Below are 22,133 nucleotides of genomic sequence, written 5' to 3' on the forward strand. Positions count from 1 at the left end.
AATGTTTTGTTGGGTAAATGCACCATATTTTGGTCTTCAGGATAACATTGAATATATTGCTTATGGTCCATAGTTTTCTGCTATTTGATAAACATGGATCAAAATGCCTTTCTTCCAAAGTTAAAACTATATAATTATAAGGTATCCAATACCATTTCTGCTGTAGCATTTTCCATTTTTACAAAAAAAAAAAGAAAAACTTCAGATAACTGTTTTGGAAGGATTATTAGTAGTGCTTCTCATTTTTTTACATTACTTTAGACTTTTGACAGGATTGAATTATTTGACTATAATAGGTAATGCTGATGGCTAGCCCTAGTATGGAAGATTTGTATCATAAGTCATGTGCTCTTGCTGAAGACCCACAAGAACTTCGAGATGGATTTCAGCATCCTGCTAGACTTGTTAAGGTAAACTGAAAGATTTATTTTAACTTTAGGTGTATGTTTACTTTGCTTAGTCTGTCCATATATAAAATTTAAAAATACTACCTTTAAAATTTTGTTGATTTGTTTTATAACTTATTTTAATATAGCAGTCAATGATGTAGGTGTTTTTCTCATTGCAGATTATGGCTGTATCTTATTTATATGTCGCTAGTTCATCTGTCGTTTTGATGGTATATATTTGAAGCATAATAAAATCTTAGTGGATTTAGTGTATCTGGATGCTCTTAAAGTTTGAATTATGGCTTGTTTCTTTAAAATAACTTTTTATCTGAGGAAATATTTTAGAAGGATGAGTTATGATGTGTAAATCCTATTCCATTGCTGAAATGCAGTGTGGAACATGATGAACTGAACTCTTCCTTGACTGACTGATACCAGAGGTAGTAAAAGTGGTATTGGAAAGGTTCGTTCCTTTCCTTTTCGAGTATTTAATTTGTAATTTGACAGGCTACATAATACATGTAAATGATTCTTTGTTTTAAATTAGTTTTTAGTGGGCATGAAAGGCAAGGATGAAGCCATGGCCATTGGAGGCCATTGGTCTCCTTCGTTGGATGGACCAGACCCAGAAAAAGACCCCTTTGTGTTGATTAAGACTGCTATTCGTTGTTGTAAGGCTCTGACAGGCATTGATCTAAGTGTATGCACGCAATGGTAAGTACTAATTCATTTCTTGATTAGAAATGTTTTTCTAATAGTTTATGTAGATGTTCTTGTCCATCAGCCTTCTCCCACCCCCACCCCCCATATTTTAGCAATCTTGATCATGCAGATAATCTCAAAGGAGAATGCTCATTTGTAGTAAAAGTTTATTTGGTGCCAAAAATGTTTGGGGGAAAAGGATTAAGAACTAATCAAAGTAAACTGAAAATATTAATGTTTTGTTACGCTGTGCTTTGGAAGTTGGATGTATGTTGAAAATATTTTTCATTTCATGCATAGCTGGAGAAGATCGTCAAGAGAGAACTTCATTTCATTATAATTCTTTTGTTATAAAATGATGTAGTTGCTGATTATTTTTGTTCAGCCATATTTTCTCTTGAGGCTTATTTGTCTTGTGTATTTTAGTGTATTTCTTGTGATTTAATTGAGAACATTCTTTTTTTAGCACATGAAATCTGAACAGCTATCCAGCTTCTTCAGGTATTCTCTAAAATATGGGTAGCTCTGTAATCAAACTTGACAATGCCTTGGGGAACATATTCTTCTTTTAACCATAAAATATTTTACAAATGTACCAAAAGAGGAACTATGGCTTCTATAATTTTTTTTTCTTTAGACCAACCTCAAGTTCTTGCAGCAAAATTTCTTTACTTGATGTGCTACAAGTGAACTAGGGTCTTTAAAATGTATTTTAGAATTTTTTTTCCAACATGCTTCTTCCCTTGCAACAGGTACCGTTTTGCAGAGATTCGCTACCATCGCCCTGAGGAGACCCACAAGGGGCGTACAGTTCCAGCTCATGTGGAGACAGTGGTTTTATTTTTCCCGGATGTTTGGCATTGCCTTCCCACCCGCTCAGAGTGGGAAACCCTCTCCCGAGGATACAAGCAGCAGCTGGTCGAGAAGCTTCAGGGTGAACGCAAGGAGGCTGATGGAGAACAGGCACTGAACGCTAATCCCTTTTTCTATTTCCGCTTCTCACAGGCACAGGAACACAGGCACAAATGCACACCACACACTACATAACAAACACACATGGAGGAACATAACTGGTAACAGCGACTGGTAATCCAGCTTTCAGCAGTATAGTTGTATGTTCTTTTCTCTTTAAAAAAATTTGTCTATTACGCTAACTTTAAGAGTGCTGAGACCTCAAAGGTAAATAAGTTGTGCTTAAATTGCACAGAATTTTGTTTTTATCATAGGTCTAGTTGCTGGAATCTGGGACCAGTTGTTGAGCAAGATTCAGTATTAAGCCATTTTAAACATTTTGCCATTTTCTAAAATTTAAAAAATTTTCTCTTTCACGGTCATCATTTCTAGTCATGGATATTTGAAATTGGACAACCACAAGTCTGAGAGATTTGAAATTTCAGGCTATGTGGCGGCATCTTTGGTACATTTGAAAGGTCTGACTAAATCAGTCTTAACTTTGGGTGGTTTGAAAATTGGGGCAAGATCACACACTGTGTGGTTAGTGGAGAACCGGCAGTGTTTGTGCATCCCTGATATCCTTTGTGTTGTAATTTATCACCCTTTTGTGTTTCACAGATCTGGCTTTGATTGGCTGATGAGTGTCTTTGTGATCAGTTAAAAGTGGTAGAATGTATGTACGTGGACTTGCCTAAATAATAACTTTAGGAGAAGACAATCTGAAACATTTGTGACCTTGCACAGATCAGCAACAGACTTTTAAAAATAAATTAACCTTTATTTTAAGGTTTCAGAATAGTAATTCTGTTCTTAACTTTGTATGTCAGGATGAAGAAGAGAAGGATGATGGTGAAGCTAAAGAAATTTCTACTCCTACCCATTGGTCTAAACTTGACCCAAAGACAATGAAGGTAACTTTGAAAGTAATGATATTTAATAGAAATCTATGGACAGGAATAGAAGATATTGTAGACAGTAGTTTTTCAGATATAAGTCATTAAAAATTAAGTCCGCTGGTTATATATAAAATTCTGTGTTGTGTTTGTGTGTGCAAAAATTAAATAGTTCAGCCAGTATCTGTTGAATGTAATATGCATATGTGTATGGTGTGAGCAATATTGTTTTCTGATTTGGGAACTGACCAACAGTTGGAATTTCTGCACTTAATTAACTTAAATTCCAGGAGAAGGAATGAAACATAGAAAAAGATTATCCAGTTTTTAAATGAATTTAAAAGTAAAATGTGGATTCATAATACATCTGAACTAGGAGGAAGGTAATATAAGACCCTGTTTTGAAAATCTTTGATTAATACTAAACTAGTTTTTCTTTGCTTCCCAAGGTCTTTGTACCTATTCTCTTTTGACAGTTTTGCATCTCTGGGTCTATACTGTGAATGTAGATTTAGAGAGTCACATACATAAATTCTATGTAGATTAGAAACTTGCTTGCTTTTGCAGTTTTCTGTTTATTAACACATAAAAACTGACCTTTTGGTTAACTTCTGTCCTTAGCAAAATCAGAGTTTTTCTTATTGAAACTATAGTTTTTAAGCCAACATTGGTTTTTAGTAAGTAGAGCATATATATCATAATTTTGACACTCTTGCACTACTCCTCAACATCAGTTTTCTTCAACATCAGGTTTAATATAGAATCCTATAGATTCAGAAGATTAGACTAAGCCTGCAGCCCCAAGAAATTTTTGTCTAACTGATGGCTTCTCTATTGTTTCTTAGTTTAAAACTTTTGTATTTCTTTGACTATAAATATTATGTATGCTTATTTTAAAAATTCGTGTATACATAAAATATTGAAGAAAAAATGACTCAAGCCTGTCACTCAAACACAGCAACCTTTCTTAAAAATTAGATGTATTATCTTCTGTTATTTTTCCTGGGTATAAAGTGTTTGCTTGGTTGGTTCTAATGTTGTATAAAAAAGTTGCCATCTCATCCTTTTCAATTAATAATAGTCTTTCCCATGTAATTTGTTTTTAAATGTTTTATACTGTTCCATTCAAATGATGTACTGTTTTTTTCTTAGGTATTAATATTACTCTTTTATTGGATATTTTGATTCTTCACATTTTTGGATGGAAGGATTATGACAAAGCGTGTATAAAAAGTTTACTTTCTTGTGTATAAGTTATTTTCTTAGGGTAAATTCCTGGAGACTAGAATTTCTAGGTCAAAGCATTAACTTCTTTGAAAGCATCTTAAAACATGTTGCAAATTACTTTAAAAATAATTCTGTCAGTTTGCATTTTTACAAAGATTTTATGAGCTGTACAGGGGTCCCTTTCACCAAAATCATACAGAAGATAATTGCATGATTCCTTATTTCATGATCCTGTTTCCATTTTCTGTGTTTTTATGCTGTGTTTATTTAGGTGAATGATCTCCGAAAAGAATTAGAAAGTCGAGCTCTTAGTTCCAAAGGCTTAAAATCCCAGTTAATAGCCCGACTGACAAAACAGCTTAAAGTAGAAGAGCAAAAAGAAGAACAAAAGGAATTAGAGAAATCTGAGAAAGAAGAGGAAGAGGAGGATGATAGGAAATCTGAAGACGATAAAGAGGTATATACGAAATCATTTCAATACTATTAAACTTAATATTGGTTTATAGGGTTCTTTGAATATGTATGTGTATATACTTCTATTAAGATATAATTTACATAATAGTGAAATTGATCCTTTTAGTGAACAAGTACAAGTTTTGACACATACATATGGCCGTTTAACCACCACTACAGTTATCATATATATAAAAAAGGTCTGTCTTCCTCTAAAAATAACTTATATTAATACCTCTTTGTAAGCATTTTCTTCTCCTACCTGGTCAGCCTACCTGTTTTCCTATAGTTTTGCCTTTTCAAGTATATCATGTAAATGGAATTATATAACCTTTTGAGTCTGACCTCTTTAACATAATGCATTAGAGAGTCACCCATTTTTACTGTGTTTCTGTAGTTCTTTTTAGTTGCTAAATAATATTCCACAGCATCAGTGTATCAGTGTTTATTCATTCTTCACTTGAGAGACATTTGAATGATTTCTATAAGTCAAGTGTTTTCAGTCCTTCCTCTTAAAAATGAATAATGTTTTAGATATTAAAAAATCAAAGAAAATTTGCTTGACAGAGCTATTAAGTTCAGAGATTGAGGTGTAGTGAAGCACTTGTCTGAGAATTTTGCTGCTTTAAAGCTGTGTGCTTGATTGCATCGTGGTTCTTAAGACTCAGAGGCCGTTTATTCACTCTTGTTTGTGCCTCAGTCTTATTTGCCCAGAAGAATAACTCCTGGGTGTTTTCTGAATTTGAAACATGGGGATGTCAGAGTGTGTTACACCAACAGTAATTGGATAAACCAACATTATGTGGGTACTAATGGAATGTATTGTGGAAGTACACATCATTATTAAGCTTTCCTACCATTTACCTTAATCTAATTGTAAGAAAACGGATTTAGAATGTATGAAATTTTGCAAAGCAGCTTGTCTGAACTTTTCATAAATGTTCATGTGATGAAAGTAGAAAAATGGTTTAAAGAAGGTTACTAATGACAACTGAATGCATTGAGTAAAACTTGACTGGACCCTGGATCAGGGTGGCAGGGGGGAAGCCATTAATAGTATTTTTGAGATAACTGGAGAAATTTGATTATGGATGTAATAGTAGATTTGATAGTGGAATTACTCAGAGTTGGCCAGCAGGAGGCATTTCAAGTTGACTTCTGTGTTCTTCGAAATAGCCCTGTGTCATCTTTTGAGGACTTTGCTTATTTTGCATTATGATATAAATTGTTTTAGTCTCATTGATTACTATCCCTGCCCTGTTTCTGAAGTCAGCCATTTCCCCAGGAAGCTTTGGTACCTTTTAGTGAAGAATGGTACATTGTATTTACTGTGGTTTGTACGTTGAAAGCGAAGAGTTTACACTGGAACTCCAGTTCTACTCCAGCATCACAGACTTCATTCTGGTTTTCTCTTTCCATGTATCTTAACTCCTTTCCCCAATAATGAGAAACATTCCTTCTGTTATGCTTCATGGACTTGCTTACTTCCTCAGTTATACATCACACTCCCTCTCCAGTCTGTATATCCTTATTCCACTTTAGTCTTATTTCCTGTCCTATGCTTTCTCTGTATGGATGCACTCCTTGCTTCATTTGGATATCAGTGCCTGATAACTGGGCAGCTCTTCTACTCTGGGCCATTGTGGCTCTAAACTTTTCTCATCAACCTCAATCCTGTGTAGACACCTACTTGCTTGTAGGAATTGCTTTAGAATTGAATTGTTCAGAACAGCAACAAAAGAAAGCAGATTTTCACTTTTTGATGTTCGTGGGCAGTCGTGCTCAAATCCTAAATCTGTTGATTTATTGAGGTTAAAAATGGTGGTATAATTCTTACTTTGTTTTCACATGTTCCTCTCATCTGCTGTTTCAGTTACACAGTGGTACAGGTTTGCCTTTTAGTAAATTCATGTAGAAGAAGGCAGGATCAATACTTGATTGCTTTCTTTCTTTTTAAAATATAGAATGTTGGGATTTCTCTGGTGGTTCAAAGGTTAAGATCTTGCTCTTCCACTGCCCAGGGCACGGGTTCAATCCCTAGTTGGAGAACTAAGATCCCATATATGGCACAGTGGCAAAAAAAAAAGGTTTCAGGAATTTGCATCATTCCTCTACCATAGTAATGTATATATGCTGCTCCATCAAGCATTATTTTGTTGTTGTTGTTTATTCAGTTTTCACAATAGTGAATTGGTTCCCTGCATCTTCACATGGTTACCTGTTTGTTTTTAAGCATTATGAATACATGGATTTGAACATTTTTAATGGGTTTCAGTTCCTTGTGATTCTTCTCCTTATTGAAGCTCAGTGGCAACTTTTTTTTTTTGGCCAGTGCTTGTATCTGCTTGTACAGATACACAATACAAATATAATATTAGTAGCCCCACCACCAGTATTAAAGTCTTGCTTACTTTAAGTATATTTTTGAATTTCCTGTTCCTGTACCTGCTTTCTCCCCATTTTTAAAATGTCCTATAAATACATTGTCCTAGCATGTAGCATACATACTGTACTGTCTTTTAATGCTCACTTAATTTTGGTTTTACTGCTATATACCTAATGCTTACAACTAATCTTTTGTCATTGTACCTGAAACTCATCTCTAGTAGATACCTCAGAGCTCATGGTAGCAAAAATACTTGTTTTTGCCTCTTGACTATTGTGAATAATGATGCTATGAACAAACAAGTTGTGTCAAGTAATAATTTTTTATTTGTTCTGTTGATTTTTGTTTTCTTTAAGAAATTTTAATGTCTTGTGTTTACCTTTTTTGCTTCCTCAATATTGGCCACTTTTTAATTTCTCTTTGATTTTTAACATTTCCATAGTAACTCCCTTTCTCTTTAAGGCATTATCTTTTTTTGGTTTTTTGGTTAATTTATTTTAATTGGAGGCTAATTACTTTGTAATATTGTGGTGGTTTTTGCCATACATTGATATGAATCAGCCACGGGTGTACATGTGTCCCCCCATCTGAACCCCCCCCTCACACCTCTCTCCCCACCCCATCTCTCTGGGTTGTCCCAGAGCACCGACTGTGAGTGCCCTGCTTCATGCATCACACTTGCACTGGTCATCTATTTTACATGTGGTAATACATGTGTTTTAGTGCTATTTTCTCAAATCATCCCACCCTCACTTTCTCTCACACAGTCTGAAAGTCTGTTCTTTATATCTGTGTCTCTTTTGCTGTCTTGCATATAGGGTTATCATTACTGTCTTTCTAAATTCCACATATATGTGTTAATAACTGTATTGGTGTTTCTCTTCCTGACTTATTTCACCCTGTTTACTAGGCTCCAGTTTCATCCCCCTCAGAACTGACTCAGATGAGTTCTTTTTTATAACTGAGTAATATTCCTTTGTGTATGTATACCACAACTTCTTATCCGTTCATCTGCTGATGGACATCTAGGTTGCTTCCATGTCCTGGCTATTATAAACAGTGCTGCAATGAACATTGGGGTACATGTATTTCTTTCAGTTCTGGTTTCCTCGGTGTGTATGCCCAGCAGTGGGATTGCTAGGTCATATGGCAGTTCTATTTACAGTTTTTAAAGGAATCTCCACGCTGTTCTCCATAGTGGCTGTGCTAGTTTCATTCCCACTAACAGTGTAAGAGTGTTCCCTTTTCTGTACACCCTCTCCAGCATTTATTGTTTGTAGACTAGTTGATGGCAGCCATTCTGACTGGCATGAAATGGTACCTCATTGTGGTTTTGATTTGCATTTCTGTGATAATGAGTTATGTTGAGCATCTTTTCATGTGTTTGTTAGCCATCTATATGTCTTCTTGGGAGAAATGTCTGTTTAGTTCTTCAGCCCACTTTTTGATTGGGTTGTTTCTTTTTCTGGTATTGAGCTGCATGATCTGCTTGTATATTTTTTACATTAATTCTTTGTCAGTTGCTTCATTTGCTATTTTCTCCCATTCTGAAGGCTATATTTTCACCTTGCTTATTGTTTCCTTTGTTGTGCAAAAGCTTTTAAGTTTAATTAGGTCCCATTTGTTTATTTTCATTTTTATTTCCATTACTCTGAGAGGTGGGTCATAGAGGATCTTCTGATTTATGTCAGAGAATGTTCTGCCTATGTTTTCCTCTAGGCGTTTTATAGTTTCTCGTCTTACATTTAGATCTTTAATCCATTTTGGGTTTATTTTTGTGTATGGTGTTAGAAAGTGTTCTAGTTTCATTCTTTTATAGGTGGTTGACCAGTTTTCCCAGCACTGCTTCTTAAAGAGATTGTCTTTTCTCCATTGGATATTCAAGGGTTTTTTTTGTTTTTCCATACAAATTGTGAAATTATTTGTTCTAGTTCTGTGAAAAATACCATTGGTAGCTTGGTAGGGATTGCGTTGAATCTGTAGTTCTGTTTGGGTAGTATACTCATTTTCACTATATTTATTCTTCCAATCCGGGAACATGGGATCTTTCTCCATCTGTTTGTGTCATTTTGATTTCTTTCATCAGTGTTTTATAGTTTTCTACATATAGGTCTTTTGTTTCTTTAGGTAAGTTTATTCCTAAGTATTTTATTCTTTCCCTTGAAATGGGATTGTTTTCTTAATTTCTTTTTGTTTTCTCATTGTTAGTGTATAGGAATGCAAGGGATTTCTGTGTATTGATTTTATATCCTGCAACTTTACTATATTCATTGATTAGCTCTAGTAATTTTCTGGTGGTGTCTTTGGGTTTTTCTTTGTAGAGGATCATGTCATCTTCTAACAGTGAGAGTTTTACTTCTTTTCCAATCTGGATTCCTTTAATTTTTCTCTGATTGCTGTGGCTAGGACTCCCAAAACTATGTTGAATAGTGGTGGTGAAAGTGGGCACCCTTGTCTTGTTCCTGATTTTAGAGGAAATAAGTCATTACCTGTTGAGGTCATTTGCTTTTTTATTCCTTTACTTTATTCTTAAATTTCTGGAACTATCTTTTCTGATTGTTCCCTAAATTCTGTCACCTCGTTTTCTACTTTTAAAATATTTACTCATGTTGTTCTTTCATATCTTGTAATATTTTCTTTATGTCTTTTAGCACACTTTAAAACAGTAAGTTAAGCTTCCCTGGTGGCTCAGAGGTTAAAGCGTCTGCCCCCAGTGCAGGAGACCCGGGTTCGATCCCTGGGTCAGGAAGATCCCCTGGAGAAGGAAATGGTAACCCACTCCAGTATTTCTGCCTGGAGAATCCCATGGACAGAGAAGCCTAGTAGGCTACAGTCCACGGGGTCGCAAAGAGTCGGACACGACTGAGCAACTGAATGGAACGGAATGGAAGGTTTTTTTATCTATCTTTTGGCCATGTCTTCTGGTCCTCTTTCTTTCATTGTCTGCTAGAGACGTGATTCTGCTCTTTATTGTCTCTCCCTTTTTTTTTTCCCCAATAATAACTTTGCATGGAATTTGACCAAAGTACCTTTGTGTTGCTCATTTTTATGTGAATGTGGTTTTTCTAAAGTTTTTTAGAAGGAGGTTGCTTCAGATAGCTTTTCTGACTTTATAGAGTTCTGTGTTCTGTTATTTTCTTGTTCTGCCAAAAAATACAGTGGCTTGCTGAGATTTCTATCTTTACTGCCATCTGTCACTTTTTATCTGGACCTTCTCCTCCCACATCTCTATTCTCTCTGTTATTCTTGCCCTGTTCACTATGGATTCTGCTCCCAGAAGTTTTTCCTCAGTTTGGCCTGTGCTGAAAGGATGCCCTGATAAATCAGCTTTGCAAGTTCATAGGTAGGCCTAGAACACCTTGGCCATTTTAGATCTTAACACTGACCGCTTGTACTCACTCACCTTTTCCTAGTTTCAGCTACTATTCTTAAATTTACCTGCTGTTCTTCCTGTTGCCTGTTTTATGGTTTTCCTATTCTTAGATTCAGCAGGTAACCTCATTGCTTCCTTCTGCTTCCCCTGTACACAGATGTCAGTAACACATAGGTGTTTTAGATCTTGTGACTTTCCCCCTCCTACTTGTATATTGGGGTTTGTGGAAATACCTTGTCATTTCATTTTATTGTGACTATACATGGATTTTGGTTTTGGTATCTAGATTATACTGTCTCTTTTTTAAATGTGGGGATTGCCACCATTTTCCCAGAATATCCTGATTTATATGATGGTAATAGAGGTTTGTGGGGTCTTTTCCCTCTTTAGAAGGCAGCAGCTTACCCTGGAAAATTAAAAAGAGAATTAGGAACCATAAAAGTGGCTATCTTCTTTAGTAAATTTGAACTTCGCCTCTTCTTAGCCCTTAAAGTTGGTATTATCATTGTTAGAAATTCACCCTTTTTCTTTTGGTATGATACATAATGTACGTGCAAGTTTAACCATTATTTAAAATTTCAAATATGTAGGAAGAAGAAAGAAAACGTCAAGAGGAACTGGAACGCCAGCGTCGGGAAAGAAGATATATTTTGCCTGATGAGCCGGCTATCGTTGTACATCCAAACTGGGCTGCAAAAAGTGGCAAGTTTGATTGTAGCATCATGTCTTTGAGTGTACTTTTGGACTACAGATTAGAGGATAATAAAGAACATTCATTTGAGGTAATGTTTTACGTTTGAATTGGGGTCCAAATAAGGCTCATATATTTTGATTGGTCAGTATATCTCAAATCTCTTTTGAGTGCCTCCTTCATTGTTTCTGTTTTTAAAATTTTCCTTGCAGTGTATTTTTTTATGGCAAAAACAACCAATTGATGTTTCCTGCAATCCCACTTTTGCTGATTGCATTCCTGTGGTATGGTTTAAATGTTTGGCTTCTCTGTTTTCCATAAATTGATCCGTGGATCTAAAATCTCAGTCCAGTTCCCATAAATTGATACTTGAATCTAAAATCTCAGTCCAGTTCAGGTTCAGTCATTGTTTTTCTTCGACTGCTTCACAAGTAGTGGTGTGCTTTTCGTTTTTTATCAGGATATCAGGAGTCATATAATACAATAATGTCTAACTACCACTCTTGGGAATGTAGCAGCACTTTATTATTTACTGTAGAATTTAAAATAACATTTAGTGGGATTGGAACTTTTACATCTGACTGATTTAGGTGTAAGATAAAATAATTGATATTTATCTTTTCAGTGTGAATCTGTTACTTTGTATCATTACTCTAGAGCAGTTTTACAGCATAATTTGTCATTTTCAAAATAGTTGAAATGCACTTCTGTTTCTGTGTTAGTGACTGGTTCATTCTTTAAACAAAATGGTGTAAAATATGAGTTTTGTAAATAGCCTATATGAAATTATAGTTGTGTACAATTATTGTATCTTATCAATCAACATATTTCACATTGTTTCATTTGATAAATTATATTGTAAAACTCAGTCATACCTACTCAGAAGGTCATTCATTGTCCACCAGATGGTAAGATAAAAATGATGTTTGCAAACAAGTATAGAGGGCTACTGAGCTTATTAAACATGAAGTGCATTCCTATTCATCTTGATGCAAAGTATGTTAAAAATATTAAAGTGTTTACAGTTTTTGAAACATTGAAAATTCCGGTAAATCAGTGTCCTTAAACATCATACACTATATGATTTTATTTTTATTACCAGTTGCCATAAATGTAACTCTTAATAGTTCCTCTCATGCAGTAGTCATTTAAAAAATAAATTAATGAAAAAAATAGTCTTTGATATCTCTACTTATAATGAATATACTGTATATTTAATGGATGCTGTAAGAGGATATCAAATTAATGCGAAACAGTGATTTGAGAAACAGACATCTGCTAGCAAAATGTTGCTTAATTTTTTTCTTCTCCATCTAACATATCCCCTTAGTTAATTTGCTTTTAATCTATCATTAGAATGTAAGTCATTTTTGTACGTGAATTTAACATCACTTTTGAAATGTCACTTGATCAGGAAGGCCATCTCTGGCTGTACTCCTATTACTCTATTACCTTGCTTGTTTTTATTATAATTTGATACTGATTTTGTTACCTCATACTTTGTCCCCCTAGATTAGTTATTTTATGAGAGATGGGATTTTTAATCTGCTTTGTTCACTTCTGTATCCACATTGCTAAGAACAGTCTTGATACATAGTAGGCATTTCATAAAAACTTTTAGAGTACATTTTGTTGATACACATGATAAAGTCATGCAGTTATTTTTTATACTATTTGGTCAAAAGTATACTAAACACAGTATTTATATCTTCAGAAGAGTTTTTGAGGATTTTGAGGCTTCTTGGCATCATTGACATTAATTATTATAATTTATTGTTAGTACACATTAATTGTTGGATATGACAAGTCATCGTATGATAAATTACTGATTTGCTGAATTTGTTCACTGTTTCTATCTAAGTTGGCTGGGTTACTGTTTGTCTTTTTATAGGTTTCATTATTTGCAGAGCTTTTCAATGAAATGCTTCAAAGAGATTTTGGTGTCAGAATATACAAATCATTATTGTCTCTTCCTGAGAAAGAGGATAAAAAAGAAAAGGAAAAGAAAAGCAAAAAAGATGAGAGAAAAGATAAAAAAGAAGAAAGAGATGATGAAACCGATGAGCCAAAACCGAAACGGAGAAAATCAGGCGATGATAAAGATAAAAAAGAAGATAGGGATGAAAGGAAGGTCTGTAATTATTTCTATGACCAGCAACTTGATTTAGTTTTCTAATTAGTCTTCTGTAGTGAGCGGAGAAGGCAATGGCAAGCCACTCCAGTACTCTTGCCTGGAAAATCCCATGGATGGAGGAGCCTGGTGGGCTGCAGTCCGTGGGGTCGCTAAGGGTCGGACACGACTGAGCGACTTCACTTTTCACTTTCACACATTGGAGAAGGAAATGGCAACCCACTCCAGTGTTCTTGCCTGGAGAATCCCAGGGACGGGGGAGTCTGGTGGGCTTCCGTCTATGGGGTCACACAGAGTCGGACACGACTGAAGTGACTTAGCAGCAGCAGCAGCAGCAGTGTAACATAGAACAATAAATTTCATCAGAATAGTGAAATATAAAAGTCAAACTAAAAAGTTTTAGTGTATTATAAGAAATTTAAGTCTTTTGAATTAAGCCTATATAAGCATGTATAACTAGTTTTGTTTATTCTATTTTTAAGTTTGAGGTGTATAGCATGATGGCTTATTTATGTAGGTTGTGAATGATAAAAGTATATTATTATAAGATATTTATAATGTGATACTATTTCAAGTAAATTCGGTGAATTTAATTTTTTTGAGATCTTGCTTAATTTTAAGACATTTTAAATTATAGAAAGAAGATAAAAGAAAAGATGATTCTAAAGATGATGATGAAACTGAAGAAGATAATAATCAAGATGAATATGATCCAATGGAAGCAGAAGAAGCTGAGGATGAAGAAGATGGTATGATTCATTTATTTCCCAAAAGGATGAAAACTACAATTTTTGTTTGGTGACCTCATATCACTGAAATGTATAATTATAGTAATTTTTAGAATAGGGAAGGTAAAATATTCTCTGGTGAAAGTATGTTATATTAAGTACTGTTAATATATTAACTACTATTTTACTAATTTTCAGAGCATTGTTTAAGAAATGTTTAGTTTTGACGGTCATATGTTCCACATATAATTAATGTTTATTCAACTTGAGTAAAAATTTCCCTAAAAACAGTGTTAAAGTGTGCCATGAAAAAGTTATAATCTTCCTTTGAAAACTAACTCTAGTATTTTTTTTAATTATGAAGGCTATCATCTAAGCAAAAGAGTATATCTAACATTCACATTGAGTTTAAAGACTAATAATAAACACTTGCATATCTATTACCCAAGTTTTAAGCAATAGACTTTTACCAGTAGTAATGATACTCAAAATGCTTTATAGTAGGTGTCTTGACTAATCATATATGCCAGCTCTATGGTACATATGGAGTACCACTGAATACTGGTTTCTATGTAGATTTGGGGCTTTAAAAAAAAATTTTTTTTTTCTCAAATCAGAAAATCATAAGTTTTCTTTGTAATACCTATCTCTGAGAATTATTACTACTTAAGGTATTTTTGGTTTGCCTCTCCATTTTTTTCTTGTTGCCCTAGCATTTTAACTTTCTTTTAATTGATGAAAATATTCAAACATACAAGAAGCTGAAAGAATGGAACACAAAAGAAGTTGAACACCTTATACCCAATAGTTGATTCATTAGTTAATAATTTATCTTATTTATGTTATCTTTGTATTTGTATGTGTTTCTGATCCATTTGAAAGTAGAAATTCTTCAAGTTGCCTCAGAAAAAAATTCAACTGAGTAGCAGTGATATACATTTATCAGTTTCTTTTATCTTCATTACCTGCTTTGCTCAGTGAAGATTAACCCTTTTTACAATCCCATTTTTTTCTCCCCCATTCTCCCAGTATTGTTTTAATCACTGCTTTACTTAAATCACTGAACACTGTTCTCATTTTCTTTTGTGTCAGAATTCCCTGACTCTCTTTAGTTGTTTTCTTTATTCCTTTTCTACTGTGTAACTCCCTTTGTGGTGTTCTTTTCTATTCTCCTGACTTTAAATATTATCTACCTGTATTGACAGTTCTCAAATTTATATCTCAAATCAGGCGTCTCTTATTCTTCCATATCAACTGCCTATTTGTCATTTCCACTTACCTGACATTTAAAAATAAACATGTTTAATACTGAACTTCTGCTTTTCCTCTTCACCATAAAGAAAACATACAAATCCTCTGACCTCTGACTCTTGATGGCTGTCTCATCCTTATAGTTGCTTAAGCTAAAATCTAGGAGTCATCCTTGTTGTTTTTTTTTTTTGGTCATATTCCATTTCTGTTCTATCAGGAGGTCATATTGCCTCTGTCTTCAAAATATACCCAGAATCAGACCATTTGTCCAACTTAATAGGCTTTCCTGATGAATCAGATAGTAAAGAATCCCATCTGCAGTGCAGGAAGCCTCGGTTTAATCCCTGAATTGGGAAGATCCCCTGGAGAAAGGAATGGCTACCACTCCAGTATTCTTGCTTGGAGAATTCCATGAACAGAGGAGCCTAGCGGGCTACAGTCACTGGGGTCACAAAGAATCGTACATGACTGAGTGACTAATATTGTCACTTTCACTTCTGTTTTTTTCACTGGTGTAGTGCTAAGGCAGCCCATGCCTGGATTATTTTAATAGCCCCCTACCCGGTTTCCCTTCCTATACCCTTTAAAGTCTCTTTTCAGTACAGTTGCTAGAATAACTTTTGTGTAAAACAATAGGGAGTTATTTAAATGCATTTTGACATAGACATGCAGTTAAATTCTGTGCAGTCATTGAAAAAGTAGGTAGGGGATAGTGATGTGGAAAAGATTACCAAATAGTTTTTATATGCAGCATGTTCTAAGAGTTGAGCAGTGAATACTTGGAATTTTTAAAAATGTTATAAAATTAGATTTCTGGAGAGATGGTTTTGAAAGTCACACCTTTCAAGTTAAACACTCAAAATAGGTCATGTCTGTAAAATGTGAATAAGTGAAAGAGAATACTTAACCATTTCATAATTGAGGAAACTGCAGCTCTTAGCAGAAAATTAATTTATCCATGGTAATAAAACAAGCAATTAAACCACTCTGTACTTTACATGAAATAATTAGGTTCAAAACACATAGTGTTTCTCTTTTTTAATACTGCCTATTGCTGTTCTAATATATTTCACAAACTCAGGCATTTTAAATGTATGTAATTTAGTTTAATAATTTAACAATATAATAATTCCTAGTAACTATATGGAATTGTGAAACCATCACCACAAGCCAGTAGTTTTAGAACATTTGTCTATTTCCCTTTATTTTTTAAGATTTATTCATTTGTTTTTATTTTTTGCCTATGGTGTGTTTTTGTTGCTACACATGGGCTTTGTCTAGTGAGCAGTGTGTGGTCTTATCGTGGTGGCTTCTCTTGTTGCGGAGCACAGGGTCTTTGCACACAGGCTTTAGTAGTTGCAGTGTGTCAGGTTAATAGTTGTGGCTCACACAGGTTAGTAGTTGTGGCTCACAGGCCTAATTGCTCCACTGAACATGGGATCTTCCCTGAACCAGGGATTGAACCGGTATCCCTGTGTTGCAAGGTGGATTCTTAACCACTAGACCATCAGAGAAGCCCACTGTTTTTTTTTTTTTTAATAACAACTTAAGATGTAATTTATCTATCAATCATTTCACCCACTTACAAACATGCAGCTCACTGGTTTTTTATATATCCATGATTTTGGATAGCATTTTGTATAAATAGAATCATGCAATGTGATTTTTTTTTTTTTTTTTTGGTGACTGGCTTCTTTTCACTTACCATAATGTTATCAAGGTTCATGTGTGTTTTAGCATGTATATTCTGTTTAATACAAAGTTTTCTCTACATTGCTACTGTTTGCATACAACTCACTTAAGACAGTCCTTCCCAGAGTGTTTCAAAATATTAACTGGTATTAAGGTTAGTAAAATATTCTAGGGTCAGATAAATTTGGGAAACTTGGGCTAAAAGCAAAGGTTTACATGTTTTACTACAGAATTTCTTAGCTGCTTATTTACATTGTGTATGTTCAAGAAGAGAATATAGTGTGAAATTATTTATGAATATATGCTCTGTAATATCTCAAGGACTAATCAACTTCTCGTGTTTACTGTATCTTGTATTTTACCAACAAACCCTTTGTTACTCTGGGCTTTCTGATGGAGATCCGTTTGAAAGATCCAGAAACCTCTAGAACTAAAATTTCTCTTTTAAAATTGATCATTAAATATCTGCAAAAAAAACCCTTTAATTTTGAAGGCTAAATCTAAGATGAAAGAATTAGTTGGCTGGGTTGGTTTCTTATGAGGACTGTGAGGAAAGGTTCTATACCAGGCAGCTCTGATCAGCTTCTAGATAGCTATCTTTTCCGCATATTCTCATATTGCCTTCTGTCTGCATGTGTCTGCATACAAATTTCTCCTTTCTGTAAGGCCACCAGTCATTGAATTAGAGCCCTCTCTGATAATCTCATTTTGATTATCTCTGCATAGTAATAAGGCAACATTCTGAAGTATTAGGGGCTTAGTACTTCAGCTTAGGCATTTTAGGAGGTAAGGACTGAATCCATAAGTAGATTTATTCTTTATATTACCTGGATATCAAGCTGGTAATGGTATTTACCTGAGGGTGGTGGCCAAGGTCTTCAAGAACCGGGTAGCCTATGGATAGGTAAGAGAAAAGAGTTTACTTTTTTGTCACTTTTGTTTGTTTATTTATTAAGAAGAATTTATTCAATTTCCTGGGCTTCCCTGGTAGCTCAGATGGTCAAGAATCTGCCTGCAGTGTGGAGCCCAGGTTTGATCCCTGGGTGAGGAAGATCCCCTGAAGAAGGAAGGGAATTGCAACCCTCTCCAGTGTTTTTGCCTGGAGAATTTCATGGACCGAGGAGTCCGGCAGGCTACATCCATGGGTTCGCAAAGAATTGGACACAACTGAGCTTTAACTTTCATCTGATTTCCTGTCTTTTATCATGCAAATCTGGATATTAACATTGTTCAGTTCAGTCGCTCAGTCGTGTCCAACTCTTTGCAACCCCATGAATCACAGCACGCCAGGCCTCCCTGTCCATCACCAACTCCCAGAGTTCACTCAAATTCATGTCCATCGAGTCGGTGATGCCATCCTGCCATCTCATCCTCTGTCGTCCCCTTCTCCTCCCGCCCCCAATCCTTCCCAATATCAGAGTCTTTTCCAGTGAGTCAACTCTTCGCATGAGGTGGCCAAAGTATTGGAGTTTTAGCTTTAGCATCAGTCCTTCCAATGAACACCCAGGATCGATCTCCTTTAGAATGGACTGGTTGGATCTCCTCACAGTCCAAGGGACTCTCAAGAGTCTTCTCCAGCACCACAGTTCAAAAGCATCAATTCTTCGGCGATCAACCTTCTTCACAGTCCAACTCTCACATCCATACCTGACCACTGTCTTCTTAATTATGAAAAAACATTTCAATTCTCACGTACACTTTTATTTTGCAATTATGCATCTGCAGTTAGAATTCCTATATTGGCTGTTTCTCCTTTAAGAAAATATACTTGCTCTTTTTAAAAAAAAATTTTAAGTTTCAATCTTTTAGTATTAAATCCATTCATTTTTGGAAACTAATTCCCTCAAATACTTACTGAATTAAGTCCTTGTATTTAAATCAGTAAAGTCCGCTTTCTTCTTCCCTCTGGTCTCCTTATAAGTTTCTTCCTGTTCAAGTCTATTTTATAATTGTTTCTTATAAAATCCGAACTATTTTTCTTCATTTATTTCTTTGCTGTTGTATCTTATGAAAAGTGATCAGTAATAGAAAAATATTTTCAATCTGTGTGGTAGTTGGGAATTTATCCACTAAATGAGTCTTTTGCTCTTGTATTTACTGTATAGATCGAGATGAGGAAGAAAACAAACGAGATGACAAAAGAGATATTAATAGGTACTGCAAGGAGAGGCCCTCTAAAGATAAGGTATGTATTAAATACTGAAGTATGTTTGACATACATTATTAGTTTCTTATGTACAACACAATAATTTCCATTTCTTACATAAAACATACTTATTATTAAATGTAACACAGGATGAACTTTATTGATCCTTGTATATCTATATAGTACCACTCAGCAGAATTCAGTCAGTTGTATTTTGGTATTAGTGGTTATGTCAGATAATCAGTGGGCTTCCTAGGTGGCTCAATGGTAAAAAAATCTGCCTGCCAATGCAGGAGATGTGGGTTTGATCCCTGGGTTGGGAAGATTCCCTGGAGAAGGAAATGGCAGCCCATTCCAGTATTCTTGCCTGGAAAATCCCATGGACAGAGGAGACTGTTGGGTTATAGTCCTTGGGATCTCAAAAAAGTCACACAACTTAGTGAGTAAACGGCAACAACACAACAACAGATAATCAGTATGTTTTATTTATTTCTTCATACACGTAACTAGATCAACTCACTTTAGCGAAGATGAGACAAAGATCTTTTCATATTTTTGGTATATTATGGACACAGTCTAATTTTGTCACTTTCAGGGGTTAAAATTATGTACTACATCTTCTTCATTTTCTTTAGGAAAAAGAGAAGACTCAGATGATCACGATTAACAGAGATCTATTAATGGCATTTGTTTACTTTGATCAAAGCCATTGTGGTTACCTTCTTGAAAAGGATTTGGAAGAAATATTTTATACTCTTGGACTACATCTTTCTCGGGCTCAGGTAATCTATCTTACAAATATTTGAAATGAAAAGCATTTTTAAATTACTCTCTTTTTAGTATCTTTGACTTTTTGAAATATAAAACCAAATACAGGCTCATAGTAATACAGTTAAACAATATTGAAATAAAGTGTAAGAAGTTAAAAGTCTCCTCTCCCTCTGTCTAATTCTACTCCTTTGACCTAGTTTATAAACTTCTAGATCTTTTGTAAGCAAATCATATGTGTTTATATATGATAGCTCCAGTTTTATAAACAATACATGAAATCATTCTAGCGATATCTGAGACTTTTTTAAATTTAATAATGTATCATCAGCATTCTGCCATGGAAATAGAGACCCATTTTGTTCTTTTTATTACTGCATAGTATTCCATGGTATAGGTATGCCTTTATTGCCTTAACTAGGCCCCAGTTGCTGAATGGCTCTCATTTTTTAGAACCACAGACTATGCTGTAATATGTGTGTTTGTACATAAACTTTAATGTATGTGTTAGCGTTTCTTTCAATGTTGCTTTTTTTTTTTAGAAATTTTTTTTCAAGTGATAATTTGAAATTTAGGTCTCTAGAGAAGACAGTTAAAAACGTAAGTGCTCTAATTGAATGGTAGTGGATACCTGAGAAATGCTATTGATGTTCATCATATGTGAAAATTAGACCACAGATGTTCAAGGAGAATCAAAAACTTATTTTTATCTTTTTAATTTGTTTACTTTCTTGCATGACAGGTAAAGAAGCTTCTTAATAAAGTAGTACTCCGTGAATCTTGCTTTTACCGGAAATTAACAGACACCTCAAAAGATGAAGAAAACCATGAAGAATCTGAAGCTTTGCAGGAAGATATGCTAGGTTTGAGTATATTATTTTAAGATCATGACATTTTATAACTGTATTATTAATTTGAAAAGAAAATAATAAACTATGATATCTTTTTAAGTATGGTATCTTTTAGGGATTTCTTGGAGGTCAAGTGGTTGGCACTTCATGCTTCCACTGCAGGGGGTATGGTTTCAATCCCTGGTCGGAGAACTATGACCCCACATGCTGTAAAATAAAAGTATCTTTTATATTACAGGAAACCGATTGTTACTTCCAACGCCAATAGTAAAACAGGAGTCAAAGGACGTAGAAGAAAATGTTGGCCTTATTGTGTACAATGGTGCAATGGTTGATGTAGGAAGCCTCTTGCAAAAATTGGAAAAGAGTGAAAAAGTACGAGCTGAAGTGGAACAGAAGCTGCAATTACTAGAAGAAAAGACAGGTAAGGAAAAGCATTGTTATGTTGGTATTTTTAACACTCTACTGGGGTATATATGTGCACACATATATACATACCTATCCACATGCATATCCATACTTTATAGTGTGGATGCATAATGTAACTTTACATTTGGCTATTTCTGTTAAAGGTTGTAAAATTGCTTAGCTTAATAATGAGAATTAGTCTTAGATCTTCATGTGTATTTTCAGGTTTGATTGTTCTGTTGTATCCTTTAATTCCTCCCATAGTTCTGCTTAGTTTTCACCAGTTCCTGCTACTTTCTCTAGTCTGTGCAATCATCTAAAAAATGGAACTTGGTTTTAGAAGTAATACTTAGGTAAAGCTTAATTTAACTGAGTATTGTGAGTGAAAGTGAAAGTCATTCAATCATGTCTCACTCTTTGTGACCCCATGGACTATACAGTCTATGGAATTCTCTAGGCAAGAATACTGGAGTGGGTAGCCATTCTTTTCACCAGGGGATCTTCCCAACCCAGAGGTCGAACCCAGGTCTCCTACATTGCAGCTGGATTCTTTACAAAGAAGCATTGGCATTGTGCTTTTTAACTATTGAAATAGACACTTATGGCCAGTTTAAGGAATTATATACACTTAAGTCTAATAATAAGTCTATATACACTTATTAAGCCTAATAATACACTTAGTATTATTTAAGTCTCCTAACTTAAATATTTTGAACCTCAAGGTTAAATTGGAAATATTAAGTGGTAAGATGGTGAATTTTGAATTTGATTTTGTTTTGTTTTTTTTCTTTTGACAGATAAAGATGAAAAAACCATATTAAACTTGGAGATTTCTAACAAAAACCTCTCTGGTGAACTTAGAGAAGTTAAAAAGGACCTTAGTCAGTTACAAGAAAACTTAAAGATTTCAGAAAACATGAATTTGCAATTTGAAAACCAACTGAATAAGACAATCAGAAACTTATCCACAGTAATGGATGAAATCCACACTGTTCTTAAGAAGGTTAGCTATTTTTTACCTTCAACATTTTCATAGTTTATTCTTTTTCGAAAAGCCTATCTCTGGAAAATTTAATATTATTAAGCTCTT

The 22,133-nt window shown here is 34.6% G+C and overlaps 1 protein-coding gene and 1 non-coding gene across 6 annotated transcripts in view; both read left to right on the forward strand.

Annotated features, from left to right (window-relative positions):
- CCAR1 (cell division cycle and apoptosis regulator 1) overlaps positions 1–22,133 on the forward strand; it is a 46,436-nt gene that overhangs the window by 23,498 nt on the left and 805 nt on the right. For all 5 annotated transcript variants that reach the window (XM_055425593.2, XM_055425596.1, XM_055425594.2 and 2 more), the window contains exons 12-24: positions 297–410; positions 937–1,103; positions 1,844–2,054; positions 2,873–2,956; positions 4,437–4,622; positions 10,968–11,159; positions 12,960–13,199; positions 13,837–13,948; positions 18,976–19,055; positions 19,652–19,798; positions 20,527–20,647; positions 20,874–21,059; positions 21,841–22,046. In XM_055425593.2, coding sequence (XP_055281568.1) covers positions 297–410; positions 937–1,103; positions 1,844–2,054; positions 2,873–2,956; positions 4,437–4,622; positions 10,968–11,159; positions 12,960–13,199; positions 13,837–13,948; positions 18,976–19,055; positions 19,652–19,798; positions 20,527–20,647; positions 20,874–21,059; positions 21,841–22,046 — 2,046 coding nt within the window. The remainder of the gene's footprint in view (positions 1–296; positions 411–936; positions 1,104–1,843; positions 2,055–2,872; positions 2,957–4,436; positions 4,623–10,967; positions 11,160–12,959; positions 13,200–13,836; positions 13,949–18,975; positions 19,056–19,651; positions 19,799–20,526; positions 20,648–20,873; positions 21,060–21,840; positions 22,047–22,133) is intronic.
- Positions 741–805, forward strand: LOC129556058 (small nucleolar RNA SNORD98). Its single transcript, XR_008685898.1, has one exon. It is a non-coding gene; the product is annotated as a small nucleolar RNA SNORD98 (small nucleolar RNA).

This window comes from Moschus berezovskii, chromosome 12, assembly GCF_049115385.1.
Source record: "Moschus berezovskii isolate FMDL1 chromosome 12, NW_MosBer_1.0, whole genome shotgun sequence".
Lineage (NCBI taxonomy): Eukaryota > Metazoa > Chordata > Mammalia > Artiodactyla > Moschidae > Moschus > Moschus berezovskii.